Source organism: Hemitrygon akajei, chromosome 10 (genome assembly GCF_048418815.1).
Source record: "Hemitrygon akajei chromosome 10, sHemAka1.3, whole genome shotgun sequence".
Taxonomy (NCBI): Eukaryota; Metazoa; Chordata; class Chondrichthyes; order Myliobatiformes; family Dasyatidae; genus Hemitrygon; species Hemitrygon akajei.
In genome coordinates, this window is record NC_133133.1 from 129,143,554 (window position 1) to 129,161,318 (window position 17,765).

Here is a 17,765-nt window from a genome sequence, read left to right on the forward strand (position 1 = left end):
GCTCTTCAAATAGAGGAACAAGATGAGAGAACAGCGGAACACGCCTGAATTACCTTGAAGCAGGCCACTGTAGGAGCCTGCGAAGAAGTACTGGGAAGACCACCAGTCAACAGTAAACCTTGGATCAGGGTCGAGACATGGCAGAAGGTGGAGGAGAGGAAAAAGCTCAAACAGGAGTTGAATCAGGCCAGAACCCGGCAACAGAAACAAATTGCCGCCAACAGGTACAGTGTGATGGCCAAGGAGGTGAAGAAACAGCTCAGAAAGGACAATGGGTCATACTTCAATGAAATAGCAGAGCAAGCAGAAACAGTGGCCAGTAAAGGGGACCTCAAGGCACTCTACATGACAACTAAACTTTTGAGAGGGAAGAAAAGCAATTTCAACAGACCTGTTAGAGACAAGACAGGCCATCTGCTCACTTTGGTTGAAGATCAGCTGGCGAGATGGATGGAACACTTTCAGGAAGTATTGAATAGACCACCACCACAGAACCCACCTGACCTGGAGCCTGGAGACCCACTCAACATCAATATAGGTGAAATCACCAAGCAAGAAATTCGAAAAGCCCTGAAAAGCCTGAAGAATGGCAAGGCTGCTGGAGAAGACAACATTCCTGCAGAAGCATTGAAAGAGGGTGGAGAGGTTATGGTGGACCATTTGCATATACTGCTGAATTTGATATGGAGAACAGGAAAGATCCCATCAGATTGGAAGAAGGGCCTCCTTGTGAAGCTGCCAAAATCTGGAGATCTTTCACTGTGTGGCAAGTGGAAGGGGATCACCTTGTTGTCCATTCCTAGCAAAGTTCTCACCTGGGTCATCTTGGAGCGGATGAAAAACGCCATTGACCAGAGACTTAGAGATGAGCAGGCAGGGTTCAGGAAAGAGAGATCATGCATTGACTAGATAGCTACACTTAGAGTCATTGTGGAGCAGACAATAGAATGGCAAACTCCACTATATGTGTGTTTTATTGATTTTGAGAAGGCATTTGACAGCCTGGACAGAAAGTCAATGTGGAGCATCTTACGACACTATGGTGTACCGGAAGAGATGGTCAATATCATCAAGCAGCTTTATGACGGCTTCTCATGCAGGGTCATCCACGATGGGAGACTGTCCGAAGAGTTCATGGTCACTACTGGAGTCAGACAGGGATGTCTGCTGTCGCCTCTACTTTTTCTTGTGGTACTCGGCTGGGCTACAAGAACAGCCTATGCTGGCTCAGAGAGAGGCATCCAGTGGACGTTAACAGGGAAATTGGAAGACCTGGCATTTGCAGATGATCTCGCTCTTCTCTCACACCGGCTTCAAGATATGCAGAAGAAAGTAGATTCCTTGGGAGAGACCTCACAGCGAGTAGGCCTTAAGATCAGTCAAGGGAAGACCAAAGTTCTACGCATTAATAACAAACAAGAGGAGCCATTACAGATTGAAGGACAAATAGTTGAAGATGTAGACAAATTCACCTACCTCGGAAGCAAAATCAGTAAATCAGGAGGTACGGATGAGGACATCAGAGCAAGGATCAGAAAAGCCCAACATGCCTTCACAACCCTGCGACCTGTTTGGAGATCTACGGCCATCTCTGTCAGCTCCAATGTGAAAGCCATCCTGCTATATGGATCCGAAACATGGAGAATCACTAACACCAGCTGCAACAAGATCCAGACCTTTCTCAACAAATGCCTCCCGCAGATCCTCCCCCTCAAGTTGTACGATAGTGTGTCGAACCTAGACCTATGGAAGAGAGCAAACCAAGAGCCCATTGTATTCCAGATAAGGAGGAGGAAGTGGAGATGGGTCGGCCACACCTTGAGTAAGAGCCAGTCGAAGGTCACTTGACAATCACTCGAATGGAATCCACAAGGGAAGAGAAGAAGAGGTCGCCCAAAGCAAGCCTGGAGGTGTAGGCTTTTGGATGAACTGAAAGCCGCCGGCCAAACTTGGGAGACTGCAAAAACATCTGCTAGAGATCGCAGGAAGTGGAGGACTTTTGTTGAGGCCCTATGCTCCATAAGGAGCGAAAAGGATTAAAGGAACACACTCAACAAAAGTTGGGACAGAGGCATGCTTACCATTGTGTTACATCACCTTTCCTTTTAATAACACTTTTTAATCATTTTGGAACTGAGGATACTAATTGTAGTAGATTTGCAATTGGAAATTTTGTCCATTCTTGCTTGATATAAGACTTCAGCTGCTCAACAGTCCGTGGTCTCCTTTGTCTGATTCTCCTCTTCATGATGCGCCATACATTTTCAATAGGAGATAGATCTGGACTGGCAGCAGGCCAGTCAAGCACACACACTCTGTGTCTACAAAGCCACGCTGTTGTAGCCCGTGCAGAATGTGGTCTGGCATTGTCCTGCTGAAATAAGCATGGACGTCCTGGGAAGAGACATCGCCTTGATGGCAACATATGTCTCTCTAAAATCCTAATATACGCCTCAGAGTCAATGGTACCTTAACATACATGCAACTCACCCATGCCGTGGGCACTGATGCACCCCCATACCATCACAGATGCTGGCTTTTGCACCTTTCACTGATAACAATCAGGGTGGTCGTTTTCATCTTTGACACGGAGAACTCGATGCCTGTTTTTTCCAAAAACTAGCTGAAATGTGGACTCATCTAACCACAGCACACGGTTCCACAGTCTTTCAGTCCATCTGAGATGAGCTCGGGCCCAGAGAACTCGCCTGCGTTTCTGCATAGAGTTGATGTATGGCTTCCTACTTGCGTAATACAGTTTCAAGTTGCATTTCTGGATGTAGCGACAGACTGTGTTAAGTGACAATGGTTTTCCGAAGTACTCCCAATCCCAGGTGGCTATAATTGTCACAGTAGCGTGATGGTTTCTTAGACAGTGCCGCCTGAGGGCTCGAAGATCAATCACATTCAACAGTGGTTTCCGACCTTGCCCTTTACACACTGAGATGTCTCTGAATTCTCTGAATCTTTTCACAATATTATGTACTCTAGATGTTGAAAGACCTAAATTCTCTGCAATCTTGCGTTGAGAAATGTTTCTTTTGAACTGACTAACAATTCTCCCACGAATTTTGGCACAAAGGGGTGAGCCACGACCCATCCTTGCTTGCAAAGACTGAGCCTTTGATGGATGCTACATGATGCTACCCAGTCATGATACCTCACCTGCTACCAATGAGCCTGCTTAATGTGGGGTCTTCCAAATCAGTGTTACTTGAATATTCTGTGCACTTTTCAACCTTATTTTAACTCTGTCCCAACTTTTGTTGAGTGTGTTGCAGCCATCAAATTCTAAATGTGTGTATATTTACAAAATACAATTAAGTTGGTCAGTAAAAGTATTGAAAATCTTTTCTTTGTACTTTTGTCAGTTAAATAAAGGTTCACATGAATTAACATATCACAGATTTTTATTTTTATTGCATTTTGGAAAATATCCCAACTTTTCTGGAAATGGGGTTTGTACATACACACACAGCATATAATTTCTTATTTTAATTTATAATATATTTGATTGTACAGTATTATTACCACAAAACATCAAATTTCATGACATATCGCAGTGATGATAAACCTGATTCTGAAATATAATAAATAAATATTACAAAAGAGGAATAATGAGGTAATGTTCATGAATTGATAGACTGAAAATCTGACCGTGGAGACGAGAGTTTGGAATAGCTCAACTAGAACAAGAACTACAATCACAGAACACTACAGCACAGAAACAGTCCCTTTGGCCCATCTAGTCCATGCTGAACTATTATTCTGCCTAGTGCAATCGACCTGCACTGTGACCATAGCCCTCTGTACCCCTCCCAAACTTCTCTTAACTGTTACAACTAAAGTCATATCCACCACTTCTGCTGCCAGCTTGTTCCACACTCTCACACTCTCTGAGTGACAAAACTCCCCCTCATGTTCCCCTTAAACAGTTCAGCTTTCACCTTTAACCCATGAACCTCTAGTTCTAGTCCTGCCCAACCTCAGTGGAGAAAGTCTGCTTGCATTCACCCTATCTTTAGCCCTCCAAATTTTTTATGCCTCTATCAAATCTCCCCTCATTCTCCTAAGTTCTAGTTAGTTAACTTATCACTGTAACTAGTGATTGATTAATCAAATCCAAAACACAATAATGTTAAGATAAGGGATGGCAAGGTCCCAGATTTAAGCACTGGACCACGATTGGATATTTCTCCTATAGTCACTCTCCTCTCCTATCAGATTCCTTCTTCTTCAACCCATTCTTCCTATCACCTCCAAGCTTCTCACTTCATATCCCACTCCCCTCCATCTACCTACCAACCCCTTCACTTGGCTTTCTAGCTTGTACTCCTCCCCACTCCCACCCCCACCCCCCCCATCTTCCTTTTCTGGCTTCATTTTAAGCCTCAATGAAGGGTCTCAGCCTGAAACATCAACACTATTCTTTTCAATAGATCTGCCTGACCTGCCGAGTTCCTCCAGCAATTTGTGCGTGTAACTTTGGATTTCCAAAACCTGCAGAATTTCTTGTGTTTAGAGATCTAATTCAGGTATGTCAGGCTGTTACTCCTGTACAGTTGTGCAAATCTTTCCATTCTGCTTGGAAATAAAGTAGTAAAGGATGAAAAAACAAACTGTTTATCCTGTGTAGAAAGCAATACAGATATTACTAACTGCCACAAGTTAACATTCAGAATAGGTTTGGACAGGCAATTTTTACTTCAGGGTGAATATAATGCCAAAAGCTATTTTGGCATAGAGATTATTTGTACACTGTGTGTCTGTGTTATGAGCAGACAGCAGTGTATTCAATCCTTTATTTACTTGAAAAGAAATCTTGTGTTGCAAATCATTTAGTCCATCAATATTTGATGATATTTCCATTAAGTTGGAATTTTATGACATTTATTTAATGAGAGTGAAAATAGGAACTATTGTACAGCTGCTAATGGTTTGGAGAATAGCTCAGTATTCACAGCCTGCCAGAGATTTTTACCACACATTGATCTGAATTCTGTCTTGGTGCAAATGTCAGCACCTAAGCAGCCAATCTCTGCTTGCACATTTGGCAGATGAGTCAGTGGACACAACCATTTTTTTTCCACAAGTGTGGCAGATCCATAGAACATGTCTTATGAGGAAAGGTTGAACGAGCTGGGGCTTTTGTTCCCCCCATGGTGACGAAGGATTGGGTTGTATTTTGGTCAGGATACCATGTCAGAGGTGGTATTGTTCCTTGTGCTTAGAACCCAAATCCTCATTGATGGTCCGGTTTATGAGTTTATCAAAGAAACCATGATGTGTTTTGCAGTGGCATGAACAGAGGTCATAGAGTTATGGAAGAAGTCCCTTTAACCCATCATGTCCATGATGACCTTTCTTCTCATCTACACTAACTGTGTAATGGGAAGTTACTCTGCCTGCATTCTACTGTATACCCTGAACATGCATCTGACATGCTGGATCACTGATACACTAAGATAAAGAATGTCTGTCGTTCCATGCCCAGACCACATTCCAGTAAATCAAATCACTTGCAGTCTATTTTCCTATCTGCATACAGGCAGAGGCTAAAGAGAAAGCTCCAGAGTTTAGGACAACAAAGAGGTGGTCGCAGGAGGTAGAGGAGCAGCTAAGGGATTGCTTCGAGTTGGTGGACTGGGCCGTGTTCAAGAACTCATCTACGGATCTGAATGAATACACCTTAGTTGTCACTGACTTTATCAAAATAGTTGTAGATGAGTGGTCCCCACAAAATCATTCAGAATCTTCTCCAACTAGAAGCCCTGGATGAACCATGAGATCCACAATCTGCTGAGGGCCAGGTCAATGGCATCCAAGGCTGATGGCCAAGGAAGTTACAAAAGGTCCAGGTACAATCTCCAGAAAGCCATCTCAGGCAAATGGCAATTCTGGTCTAAACATGAATCAATGAAGGACGCTTGATAGTTGTGCTATCTCCTCTTATAAAGTTAAATCAAGTGGCATAGATGACAACAGTGCTTCGCTTCCAAATGAGCTCAATGCCTTCTATGCTTGCTTTGACCCTTAAAACATGGAGGAACCATCATGAACTCCCACAGCCCATGATGGTCCTATGACTTCAGTCTCTGAGGCCAAGGTGTGAGCAGCCTTCAGGAGGGTGAACCCACAAAAAGCATCTGGCCCGGCCGAGGTACCTGGCCAAGTACTAACAACCTGTGCTGATCAACTGGCTGGAGTGTTCACCGAGATCTTTAAACTCTCACTTTGGCAGTCTGCGGTACCCCACCTGCTTCATGCAGGTTCCAATTATACTGGAGTCTAAGGAGAAGGTGGCCACCTGCCTCAAGACTATCGCCCAGTAGCACTTGCATCCATAGTGATGAAGTGTTTTGAGAGGTTGATGATGAATCATATCAACTCCTGCCTGAGAAGTGACTTGGATCCACTCCAGTTTGCCTACTGGAGCAACAAATCCATGACAGATACCATTTCATTAGCTCTTCACTCAACCCTGGAACCTCTGGACAACAAGGATGCATACATCATGATGCTCTGTATCAACTACAGCTCAGAACTCAATACCAACATTCCCTCAAAACTAATCAATACACTTCAAGACTTTGGCCTCAATGCCTCCTTGTGCAATGGATCCTTGATTTTTTCACTTTCTCACGATATCCCCTCCACAACCTCCATCAGAACAAGTGCACCACAAGGCTGTTTGCTTAGCCCTCTGTTCTACTCTCTTTACACCTATGACTTTGTTGCTAAGCACAGCTACAATGCCATATTCACGTTTGCTTACGACACCACTGTCGATGGATCAAAGGTGGTGATGGATCACACATAGGAGGGAGAATGAAAATCTGACTGAAATATGTCATAAATACAACCCCTTATTCAACTTCAGCAAGACCAAAGAGCTGCTTATTGACTTCAGGAAGAAGAGACTAGAGGCCCATGAGTCAGTCCTCATTGGAGGATCAGCAGTGGAGAGGGTCAGCAACCTTAAGTTCCTCTGTGTTATTATTTTGGAGGACCTGTCCTGGGCACAGCACGTAAGTACAATTATGAAGACAGCAGTGCCTATGCTTCCTTAGGAGTTTGCAAAGATTCAGAATGATGTCTAAGATTTTGAAAAACTTCTATAGTTGTGTGGTGAAGAGTATATTGACTGGTTTCAGCATAGCCTGGTGTGGAAGCACCAATGCCCATCAAAATCCTAGAAGATCCTAGAAAAAGAAATGGATTTGGCTCAGTGTATCATGGGAAAAGCCCTCCTTATCATTGAGCACATCTACACAAAACGTTGTCACAGGAAAGCAGCATCCATCATCAGGGACCCCCACCACCCAGGACATGCTCTCTTCTCACTGCTGCCATCAGGAAGAAGGTACAGGAGCCTCAGGACCCACACCATCAATTCAGGAACAGTTATTAACCCTCAACTATCAGGCTGTTGAACTGGAGGGGATAACTTCACTCAACTTCATTTGTCCTTTCATTGAAATGTTTCTCCAACCTATGGATTCACTTTCAAGGACTCTTCATCTCACATTGTCAATATTTATTGTTTACTTATTTATTATCATTGCTTCTTTCTTTAGTATTTGCACAGCTTATTTTGGCACACTTGTTGAATGCCCATGTTGGTGTGGTATTTCATTGATAATATTGTGATTATTATTTTATTATGTGCACAATAAAATGAATCTCAGGGTTATATACGGTGACATTTATCTATTTTGATAATAAATTTACTTTCAATTTTGAACTATCTACCAGAGAAGGTGGTGGAATCAAATACAATAATTACCTTCAGGAAGCATTAATTCTACTTCTGTGACAGTATTCTTTTGAAAATAGTATTCATTTTAGAATTGCTGGATGGTTCATGTTCTTTAAAATGAGCCACATGGTTTATTGTCTTTCTTTAGCAATTTTCTGAACATTATTGGGGTGTCACGATAGTGTAGCAGTTAGTGCAAAGCTATTACAGTTTGGGGCATTAGAGCTTGGAGCTCAATTCTGGCACCATCTGTAAGGAGTTTGCACACTCTCCCTGTGACCGTATAGATTTTCTCTCGGTGCTTCAGTTTCCCCCTGCAGTCCAAAGACGTAGTGGTTAGTAGACTAATTGGTCATTGTAAATTATCCTGTGATAGGCTCATGTTAAATAGGTGGATTGATGTGACTCATTAGACCAGAAGGACCACTTCCGCACTTACCCAGAAGTAATATGAAAATATGGGCTAATTTTAATTCTTTTAAGGAGTAACAAAGAGGAACAGCAACTGCCTGAATTAAATGTGTTTGATATATTAATGTACTGAACAGGAGCTGCTCTCCTCAGAGACAGCAAAATAGTGGTTTGCACACATCACACTTTGCGAAGCCTTCTGATCTCTTGTCTGTGAAGTGGAAGATAAAATAGGCAGGTTTTGAACAGGAGGTGAGCTTTGGAAGCATGAAGACCGTTAAGGGAAGTTGGCATAGGTCTTTGATGGAGAACAATGGTCAGGGATACAGGGAATAGTTGGAAGATATCTTGCCTTAAGTCAGGCTTAACCTGAAAAAAGTGAATTCTTTTTAGTTCTATTACTATGTGAAGACACTATGTATTGATTGAAATATGTAACCTTAGTTATTACTGGTGCCCTGCAGGAATTGTTTGATTTTCATCTTGAATTTACTCAAAAAAACCTGCCAAATAGTTACTTTTAAAGATCACAACTCCTTCAGTGAAGAAATTTGCCTTTATCTCAGCGTAAAATGGATTACCCTTTATTCTGTGGCATGCAACCAATGTTTATAACCTCTGCAGGCCGTAGATAAGCCCTTTAAGAATCTTATGTTACTAAGAGATCTTGTCTTGCCTAGCCCAGAGGAACAAGGAGCATCACCCCATCCCAGGACCCAGTCAACTGAATCAACAATGCACTCTCTTAGAGATTCTTGTACAGAGCATTCCATATCTGGTCTTATCAAATGTACATAGAATTGATGTTTTTTCTTATCTTGAATTCCAACGCTTTTGTAATAAAATCTAATGTTCCATTTAATTCCCTGATTCTTTGCCATACCTGTACGTTAACTTACTGTGGTCCTCGCAAGAGGATACATGAGTCACTATAAATATATCAAACTTACTACATGTATATAACAAAATTTTCTTTTCTGGTGTTCCTACTGTGATGGATATCTTTGCACTGCTCAACATAATGTTCCTTTTTATATACCTGCATTCCTCTGCTTCCTCTTGGAAAATTTACCACAGTTTAATTTCCCATTTGCTTTTGTGATATCAGCAAGGTGTATTTTATCCTCCCATTTAAGCCACTGCTGTCAATTTCATATAAGCTCAGCACTGATTCATTGAGAGTTGTTAAAAATCAAAATAAACTTCTTTGTGACAAAGCTCCATGGTAACATAGTGAGTTGTACAATGCTATTACAGCTCGGAGTGTCAGAGTTCAAAGTTCTATCCCAGCATCCTCTGTAAGGCAGTTGTACATCTTTCCTGTGGAATGCGTAGGTTTTTCTCCGGGTGCTCCGGTTTCCTCCCACAGCCCAGAGACGTACTTGTTAATTGGTCATTGTAAATTGTCCCGTGATTTGGTGAGGGTTAAGTCAGGGGTTGTTGGGTGTTGCTGGGCCAGAACGGCCTGTTCCACACTGTATGCCCAAATAGTATAAATAAATAATAATAAAAATATCCACAAGAACAAACCATGCAATATCTTTCAATCTTACATTCATAGTCCATGTGTTTACATAGCGTTCTATTACGGTGAGTTGAGTGGGATATTGAATCGGATGTGATGGAATGGCAGAGCATACTTCATGGGCCAAATGGCTTAAATCTGCTCCTTTGTCTAATGGGCTCTTTGCATTATTACATTCATTAAAATGAATAGGACTTGCCACTAACATGGTCCTCAGGGGTTGTACACTGCTGTAGTAATTGAGGGGCTTCTTCATTCAATCCAACTCCCCCCCGGTCGAGTAGCAGAAGAACCCTAAACTTTGGTCCTCTGCCACTGAGTCCATGCCTGCACCGAGCTTCAATGCCTCCCTCACCTGGTACTCCTGCAGCCGGGCACGTGTCAGTTGGCAGCAAACCTCAACAGACATCTCAATACACGAGCAGACCAGCAGGTTTTGGGCAGACCGAAGGATACCTTTCACTGAGCTGATGATCTGCCAGCAGCATTTGATGACTTCATGTCTATCCCTGGGAACAGCCCGTAGATCAAAGAGTCCTCTGTCACGCAGCTGCTCAGGATGAAGTGCAACACAGGCCGTTGCATCTTTCTCTATAACCTCTTCGCAAACCCAGAGGCCGCAAAAAGGTGAGCAACCAACTCGTCCCCTCTTCTGTCATCCTGCAGGCAACTGAGTGGTTCTGAAGTCTTTGGTATACCTTTGTCTGCCACAGTAAAGATGACAAGGTGTGCTGGTATTGGGTCTCCTCACCACAAAGTTCTAAACACAAATGAAGAGATTAAGCCCTAGTGGATATAAATAGCAATGAGTCCTCTCACTAAAGGGAGATTATACTGTAAATACCCAATCTTCAAAGACTAGATTTCTTCACTGTTTATACTCCACAGCGAGTTTAGCTGCTAATACCCGCAATTCGAGCAATTGGTCTCCTCTCTCTACTAAGAAGATACTGACAGCTAACAAGGCAGCTTAAAACACAGTTCCTTCATTTTCAATCCAAACAACACTTAAAATACATTTAAAACTGATGGAGGATTTCCATTTTAAACATTCTCAAATTACATTTCTAAAATACAAAGGATTTCCAAAACATGGGTACAATTCCTATAGTCTAAAAAGACATACCCATGATGCAGATGAATGAATTGTCTGTAGTAGAAACAGAAGTCAAAAGAATAGTTTCTAGTTCTTCCTATGTGTCTTTCATAGGTTCTTAATGTTCCTTATTCCATTAATTCCTTAATAAGCCTGAACTGCTTTTTACACTTAAACAGTTTCTTTCATTTGGGTGACTTCACATGCATATGATATTTCTTCAAATACCCTTTTTATACAAATGGTCTAAAGGCAACTTGGAGACGATGTTTACAGGTAATGCTGTAAAGCTAATTTCTCTGAGTACATAAAATTCACCAGCATTAATAGATCAGTCATTTGATATGCTAAATGATATTAGCATGATACTTGAAACAAGTCAAATTAAACAACCTATTGTTTTGTACTGCACTCGCGAGAAATAAGACAAGATAACTTCCATTTATGACAAGAAGTTAAACAAAGAAATATTAGTTGGGAGTTTATTTATATCTGTTTGTGATCCAAGTGGTAGCTGCTGTGTTTGGGAAGTGAGATTAGCAAACAACCAAGCAGCTCAAGAAGTAAATATCTATCTCAAAGGCTGGTGAATTGTGTACTGTTTAGTCTCCATATTACAGGAAGGATGCCTTAGTACTAAGGAGGGCACAGATAATATCTGTGAGAGATTAGCAGAGGGAGAGATTTTCAGTTATGTTGAGAAACTGTTTTTTTTTAACAATACAAGCTGATGGATGAGTCATAGATACATACAACATGGAAACAAAACCATCAGCCCAAAACCACCTTATTATTCCAATTCTACATATCTCATTTTATCCTCCAAACATTGTCCCCAACCATCCCCAGATTCTACTCCCCATCCATACACAATTTGCAGTGACCAATTAACCTGCCAAGCTGCACACATTTGGAACATGGGAGAAAACCAGGTGGCCCAGAGGAAACCCTGCAGGAATGAAGTGGCCAAGAGGGCCTGTTTCTATGCTATGCCTTCTATGATTCTGTGACTTAGGGGGAGTTAGGGGTCTGGTTAGTGTTTAGGGACAGGGATGTGGGAGATTCAGAGGTCAGGCCAGAGTATTGGCCTCTTCTCTACATTCAAAGTTCATCAACACAGACATGAGAAATCCACAGGCTAATGTCTAGCCAACCAGCGAAGATGAGGCCTGGTGGCTCCCCCAGGTCACAGAATCGTCGATGGGTTCCGGGGTCAGAGTTCCATGTGTGCGGAAGGCACAAGGGCAGGCGACCTGCCACCTAGGTAAATGAGTTGGCAAGACTGAGTTCAAGGTTTAGTGTTTGGTGTCCCTTCATCGACAAGTCCAGAGTTCGAGAGCTAGTATTCAGAATTCACCGTCATTGGTGAGTCCTGGAGTTGGTACTAAAGATCAAAGCCCAAAGGTCGATTAGAAGAGTAGGTGTCTGCAGAAGCCTGGGTTCGCCAGGGAAGTAAAAGTCCAATATCTGTGAATCCACATGTCTTCGGAGGCTGAAGACAACCTGTCCTGGGGCGGGAGGACTGTATGTCTGCTTAGGTGGGAGGGAGGAATAGGACTTGTTGTGTTGTGGTTGTTTTGTTGTCTTGCTGAGCATTTGGGCATGCTATGTTTGCAGCAAAATATGTGGTGACACTTGATCTTTGGGTTGTGTTGGTTGTTAATGCAAGTGACACACTTTGTTTCCATGTACTTGTTATAAATAAATGAATGTGAATCTGAACTCAGGCAGTCATAGGGAGTACATTGGAGACCAGGACTGAATCTGGGTCACTGGAACTGTGAGGCAATAGCTCTAGCAGTAGCACCTCTGCATTATTCTTAAATTTAACTACTGTGTATAAAACCATAAAATTTCCACATCTGTATGTCGAAGGTGAGTCACTCAGCACCAGATTCCTGGGTGCTGACTTTCACTTGCTCAAGTGGTTGGCACTTTTAATCCTAGCATTCTGGGGTCAAGTCCCACATCAGAAACCTTTGCACAAAAATCTAGGCTAGCACTCCAGGACATGAGGTGTTATACTGTCAGAGATGCAACCTTTGAGCTAAGATGTAAAACCAAACTTGTGAGATACCATGAGGCTATTTTTAAAAAAATCGTGAACCCTCCCTCTGGCTAGTGTAAAATTTCTTCTCTTTTCTGCAGATCCTGAAGATTGATGAAGAATTACTTCTACTCTATTTTTTGTGTTCTGAGGTGGCTAGTGAGGTCAATATGGATGCTACACCTCTTCCACAGATGTGTCAGGTGGCGGCTGATGGGGCACGGAGGAGTGAGGGACCATAAATTTCAGTATGTTAAGAACTGCATTCAATCAAAGTAAAAGGCTTATAATGTTGACAAAAGCAGCATTTAAGCCTATGAATTGTGCAAGTTTCAGAATGCATCAAAGAAAGACTAAACCATTGATAAGGAAAGAGGGTCAAAGAATATAAGAGCTGTCTGTCAAGAAACATAATAACTGCTTGTAATTCTATGGATTAAAACTTGTATAAATACATTAAAAGGGAAAGAACAGATAAAACCAATGTGGATTACTTACAGCTGGATTGGGGAGTGATTATATTGGGGAATGAGGAAGTATTAGATAAATTAAACAAACTTTTTTTCTAAATTGAGAGATGATAAAGACAACATCCTAGAAATAGTTGAAACTAATAGGTCTAACGTGAATGGGAGACTCAAAGAAGATAGCATTAGTAAAGTAATGTATTGGGGAGAAATCACTGTGACTAAAAGGTTGATGTGCTTTCTGAATTCTGAAGTGGTGATTTTCGATCATCAAAATTCCATAGTTTCTACGGACTGAAGGGAGGCAAATATATTCCTGACATTTAAGAAGACGTGAAAGAGCAACGAGTAGGAAAGATGCCAGAACACATGATCAAAGGAAATGTTATGGGTGCATTTTGGAAATAATAATCGGATTCAACTGAGATTGCTTGGATTTGTGCAAGGGAATCATATTTTACAAATCTGTTAAAGGTTTCTGAGATATTAATCCAGCAAAATAGATGTGAGATCCAGTCACTGTGGCATTCCTGCACTTTCAGAAGCCTGTATCAAGTGCCACACAGGAGATTAATAGACAAGATGAGAGCACGTACCATTGGATGTGATATATCAGCATGGAATGAAGGTTGGTCAATGGGCAGGAACCAGAGACCAGGAATAAATTGCCATTTCTAGGTTGGAAGCCTGTGCCTACTGGAACCTCAGTTGTTCACAATATTGATACACTATATCGAAAATATTCACAAGGTCTACTGCAATATGTCTAGGATTGATAAATAGCTGACCATCATATAAGCTGAGAGGAGAATGTAGAGCGACTTTGTAGAATATAGACAAGTTAGATGAATTGACAAGGATATGGCAGATGGGGCTCAACTGTTAGCTATCCACTTTGGTAAAAATAAATAGAATAGAAGAGTACATTTAAATGGTAAGAAATTTCAGAGGTATCAGCATATCCTAGCAGTTGAATCACTGAAAGTTAACATAATTACAATAAAACAATTTGGAAGTCAGATGTTCTGTTGACCTTATTACAATATTTGTGCACAGGAGTGGAGATTACTTCTTCCAGTTACATGCACCCCTCGTGTATCACATCATAAATATCATGTCCAGGTCAAGTCTTCCTACCAAAGGACGGATATATGAAGGTGGAGGAGGTAATGAATGTTTATGGTGGCAGATGAGGTTGTTGATCAAGTGGACTGCTTTGTCAAAGCTCATGGTTCAAAGTATCAGAATACATACATGTCACCACATACAACCCTGAGATTCTTTCAGGGTTCAGGCATACTCAGCAAATCTATAGAATAGTATTTGTAATAGTATTTGTAAACAGGATCAATGAAAGAGCAAGAGCCTAAAAGACCACAAACTGTGCAACCTCAAATATGAATAATAGCAATAAATAATGACAGCACTAAATAACAAGATAAGGAATCCTTAAAGTAAGAACATTATTGTGGGAACATCTCAATAGATGAGTGTAGTTATCCATTTTTGTTCAAGAGCCTGATGGTTGAGTGGTAGTGACTGTTCCTCAACTTGGTGGTGGAGGCCTAAGGCACTTGTACCTTCCACCTGATGGCAGCAGTGAGAGAAGAGCATGGCCTGGGTGGTGAGGATCTTTGACGATGGATGCTGCTTTTCGATGACAGCATTTCATGTAGGTTTGCTCAATGGTTGGGAGGGCTTTACCATGATGTACTGGGTGAACCCATTATTTTTTGTAGGATTTTCCATTCAAAGGTATTGGTGTTCCCATACCAGGCCGTAAAGCAGCCAGTCAACACACTTAGCACCACACATCTATAGAAGTTTATGAAGGTTTTAGATGACATGCCAAATCTCCGCAGACTCCTAAGGAAATAAAGGCACTGTCATACTTTCTTTGAAATTATATTTATATGATGGGTCCACGACAGGTCCTCAGAGATCACGACACCCAGAAATTTAAAGTTACTGACCTCTCCGACCTCTGATTCTCCAATGAGGACTGGCTCATGGATCTGTGGTTTCCCTCTCCTGAAGTCTACAATCAGTTCCTTGGTCTTGCTGACATCGAGTGAGAGAACATTGTTATGACACTACTTAGCCAGATTTCCTGTATGCTGATTCATCACCCCTTTGATACAGCCCACAACACATCAGCAAACTTGAATATGGTGTTGGAGCTGTACTTAGCAACACAGTCATAGGTCCTGGAAAGTGTTGAACTTCTTGACAGCTACAGGCAGTGGAGAGCATTCCATCATGACGTGGTAGTCTAGTGGCTGGCATGGCATTATGACATCTCCAGCTGTAAGGTGAGGGTTCAATTCCCACTGCTGCCTGTAAGGTGTTTGTATACTCTCCCTGTGACTGTGGGGTTTCCTCCAGCAGTTCTGGTTTCCTCCCGCATTCCAAGGATGTACGGTTAGGGTTGGTGAGTTGTGGGCATGCCATGTTGGTGCCCCTTGTGGGCTGCCCAGCACAATCATTGCTGATTTGATTAGATGCAAACGACGGATGTTACTGCATGTTTTGATGTACGTACACGTGATAGATAAAGTTAAATTTTAATCACACTTCTAACTTGTGCCTTGTGGAAAGACTTTAAGGTCTCAGGAGGTGAGTTGCTCAGCAGTGGATATGCAGCTGTTAACTGGCTCGTGTGCCTGGTGCATCTGAGCTTCTCTCAGTGGTGACTGGGGGAGTTGGTAATGGCTATGCCATTGAACATTAAAGGTGGGTGAGTAGCCTCTCTTTTGCCAGAGCTGAACACCATTTGCCATTTACTAGCCTCTGCCTGAATGTTCTTCATGCCTTTTAGTCTGAGGAGTTGCTGGTGAGATCAAACATCGGTTACTCACCAGGAAACATTCCCACTTTGACCTTACAGTGGTCACTAATGAAACAGCTGAAGATGGATTGGCCCGGGACTCTGCCCCAAGGAACTCCATCAGTTTTAGAACATAGAATATAGAAAAGTATAGCACAGTACAGGCCCTTCAGCCTACAATGTCATGCTGACCTTTTAACGTACTCCAACATCAATCTAACCCCTCCCTCACACATAGCCCTTCATCCATGTGTCTAAGAGTTTCTTAAATGTCCATAATGTATTTGCCTCTAACATTACCATTAGCAATGCATGTTATTCACTTACCACTCCATGTGTAAGTGTCATCCCTCTCATATTTTCTGCCATTTGCCCTCAAATTACACCCTCTTGAATTAGCCACTTCTGTCTCTGACTCTCCACTCTATCTATGCCTCTCATCCTCCTTGACTCCAAAGAGAAAAGGCCTAGCTCACTGAATCTTTCCTGATAAGACATGCTCCCTGATCCAGACAGCAACCTGACAACTCTCCTCTGCACTGTCTCTAAGTCTTCCTTTCTTCCTTGTGTGAGGTATGGCCCTAGCCATTGGAATGTTTTCCCTTCGATGCATATTGACTTCAATTTTACCAGGGTATCTGAAATGCCTCGTGGTCAAAAGCTGCTTTGAACTCAATGTCAGTCACTCTCACCTCACTTTACCCGTGGAGTTCAGTTCTTCAGACTGAATCCCTGACTGAAAATGGAAAGTCAGTGCCACTTAACCCCACTGTCGACCACAGTTCCAGTTACTTTGATGATGATTGGGGGTGGAATGATTTGTGGTAACTAGACTGGATTTGCCCAGCTTTTTTGTGGTCTTCTGCTGCCGTGGGTCATCCACATGAAGGTTTGATGCGTTGTGCGTTCAGGGATGCTTTCCATACACTACTGTTGTAATGTGTGATTATTTGAGTTACTGTCACCTTCCTGTCAGCTTGAACCAGTGTGGCCATTCTCCTTTGACCTCTCTCACTGACGAAGTATTTTTACCCACAGAACTGCTACTCGATGGATTTTTTTTTTTGCACCACTCTCTAAGCTCTAGAGAATGTTCTGCTTGAAAGTCCCAGGAGATCAGCAGTTTATGAAGTACTCAAGTCACTTCTTCAGGTACCAACCATCATTCCATGGTCAAAGTCACTGAGGTTACATTCCTTCCTCATTCTGATGTTTGGTCAGAACAACAGCTGAACCTCTTGACCATGTCAGCATGCCTTTATGCACTGAGTTGCTGCCACGTGATTGGCTGATCAGATATTTGCATTAATAAGCAGGGGTACAGGTGTACCTAATAAAGTGGCCACTGAGAGTACATGGGGAGTTTTCCACATTGTTAGGTAGATGGCAGTGTTGCAACTGTACTGGAATGGCTTGGCCAGAGGTAGCTCGTTCAGAAGTGCAGGTCCCCAGCTGTCAGCTGTGATGTTGCCTGGTCTCATATCCTTTGCTCTTGGCCTCTCCCTGATGCTGAGCGAAGTGAATTGAATTGACTGGTAGGGACCTCAGGAGGAATTCGAGATGGATTGCCCAGACACCACTGATAGCTCAACTTGTTTGCAAATGTTTCAGAGACGCCAGAAACTGCAAGTGC

The 17,765-nt window shown here is 42.3% G+C and overlaps 1 protein-coding gene across 1 annotated transcript in view; it reads left to right on the top strand.

Annotated features, from left to right (window-relative positions):
• The window catches only part of LOC140734024 (uncharacterized), a 121,559-nt gene that overhangs the window by 19,968 nt on the left and 83,826 nt on the right, over positions 1–17,765 (top strand). The window contains 1 exon segment of the mRNA XM_073057603.1: positions 61–1,362. Within this exon segment, the coding sequence (XP_072913704.1) occupies positions 61–1,362 (1,302 nt within the window).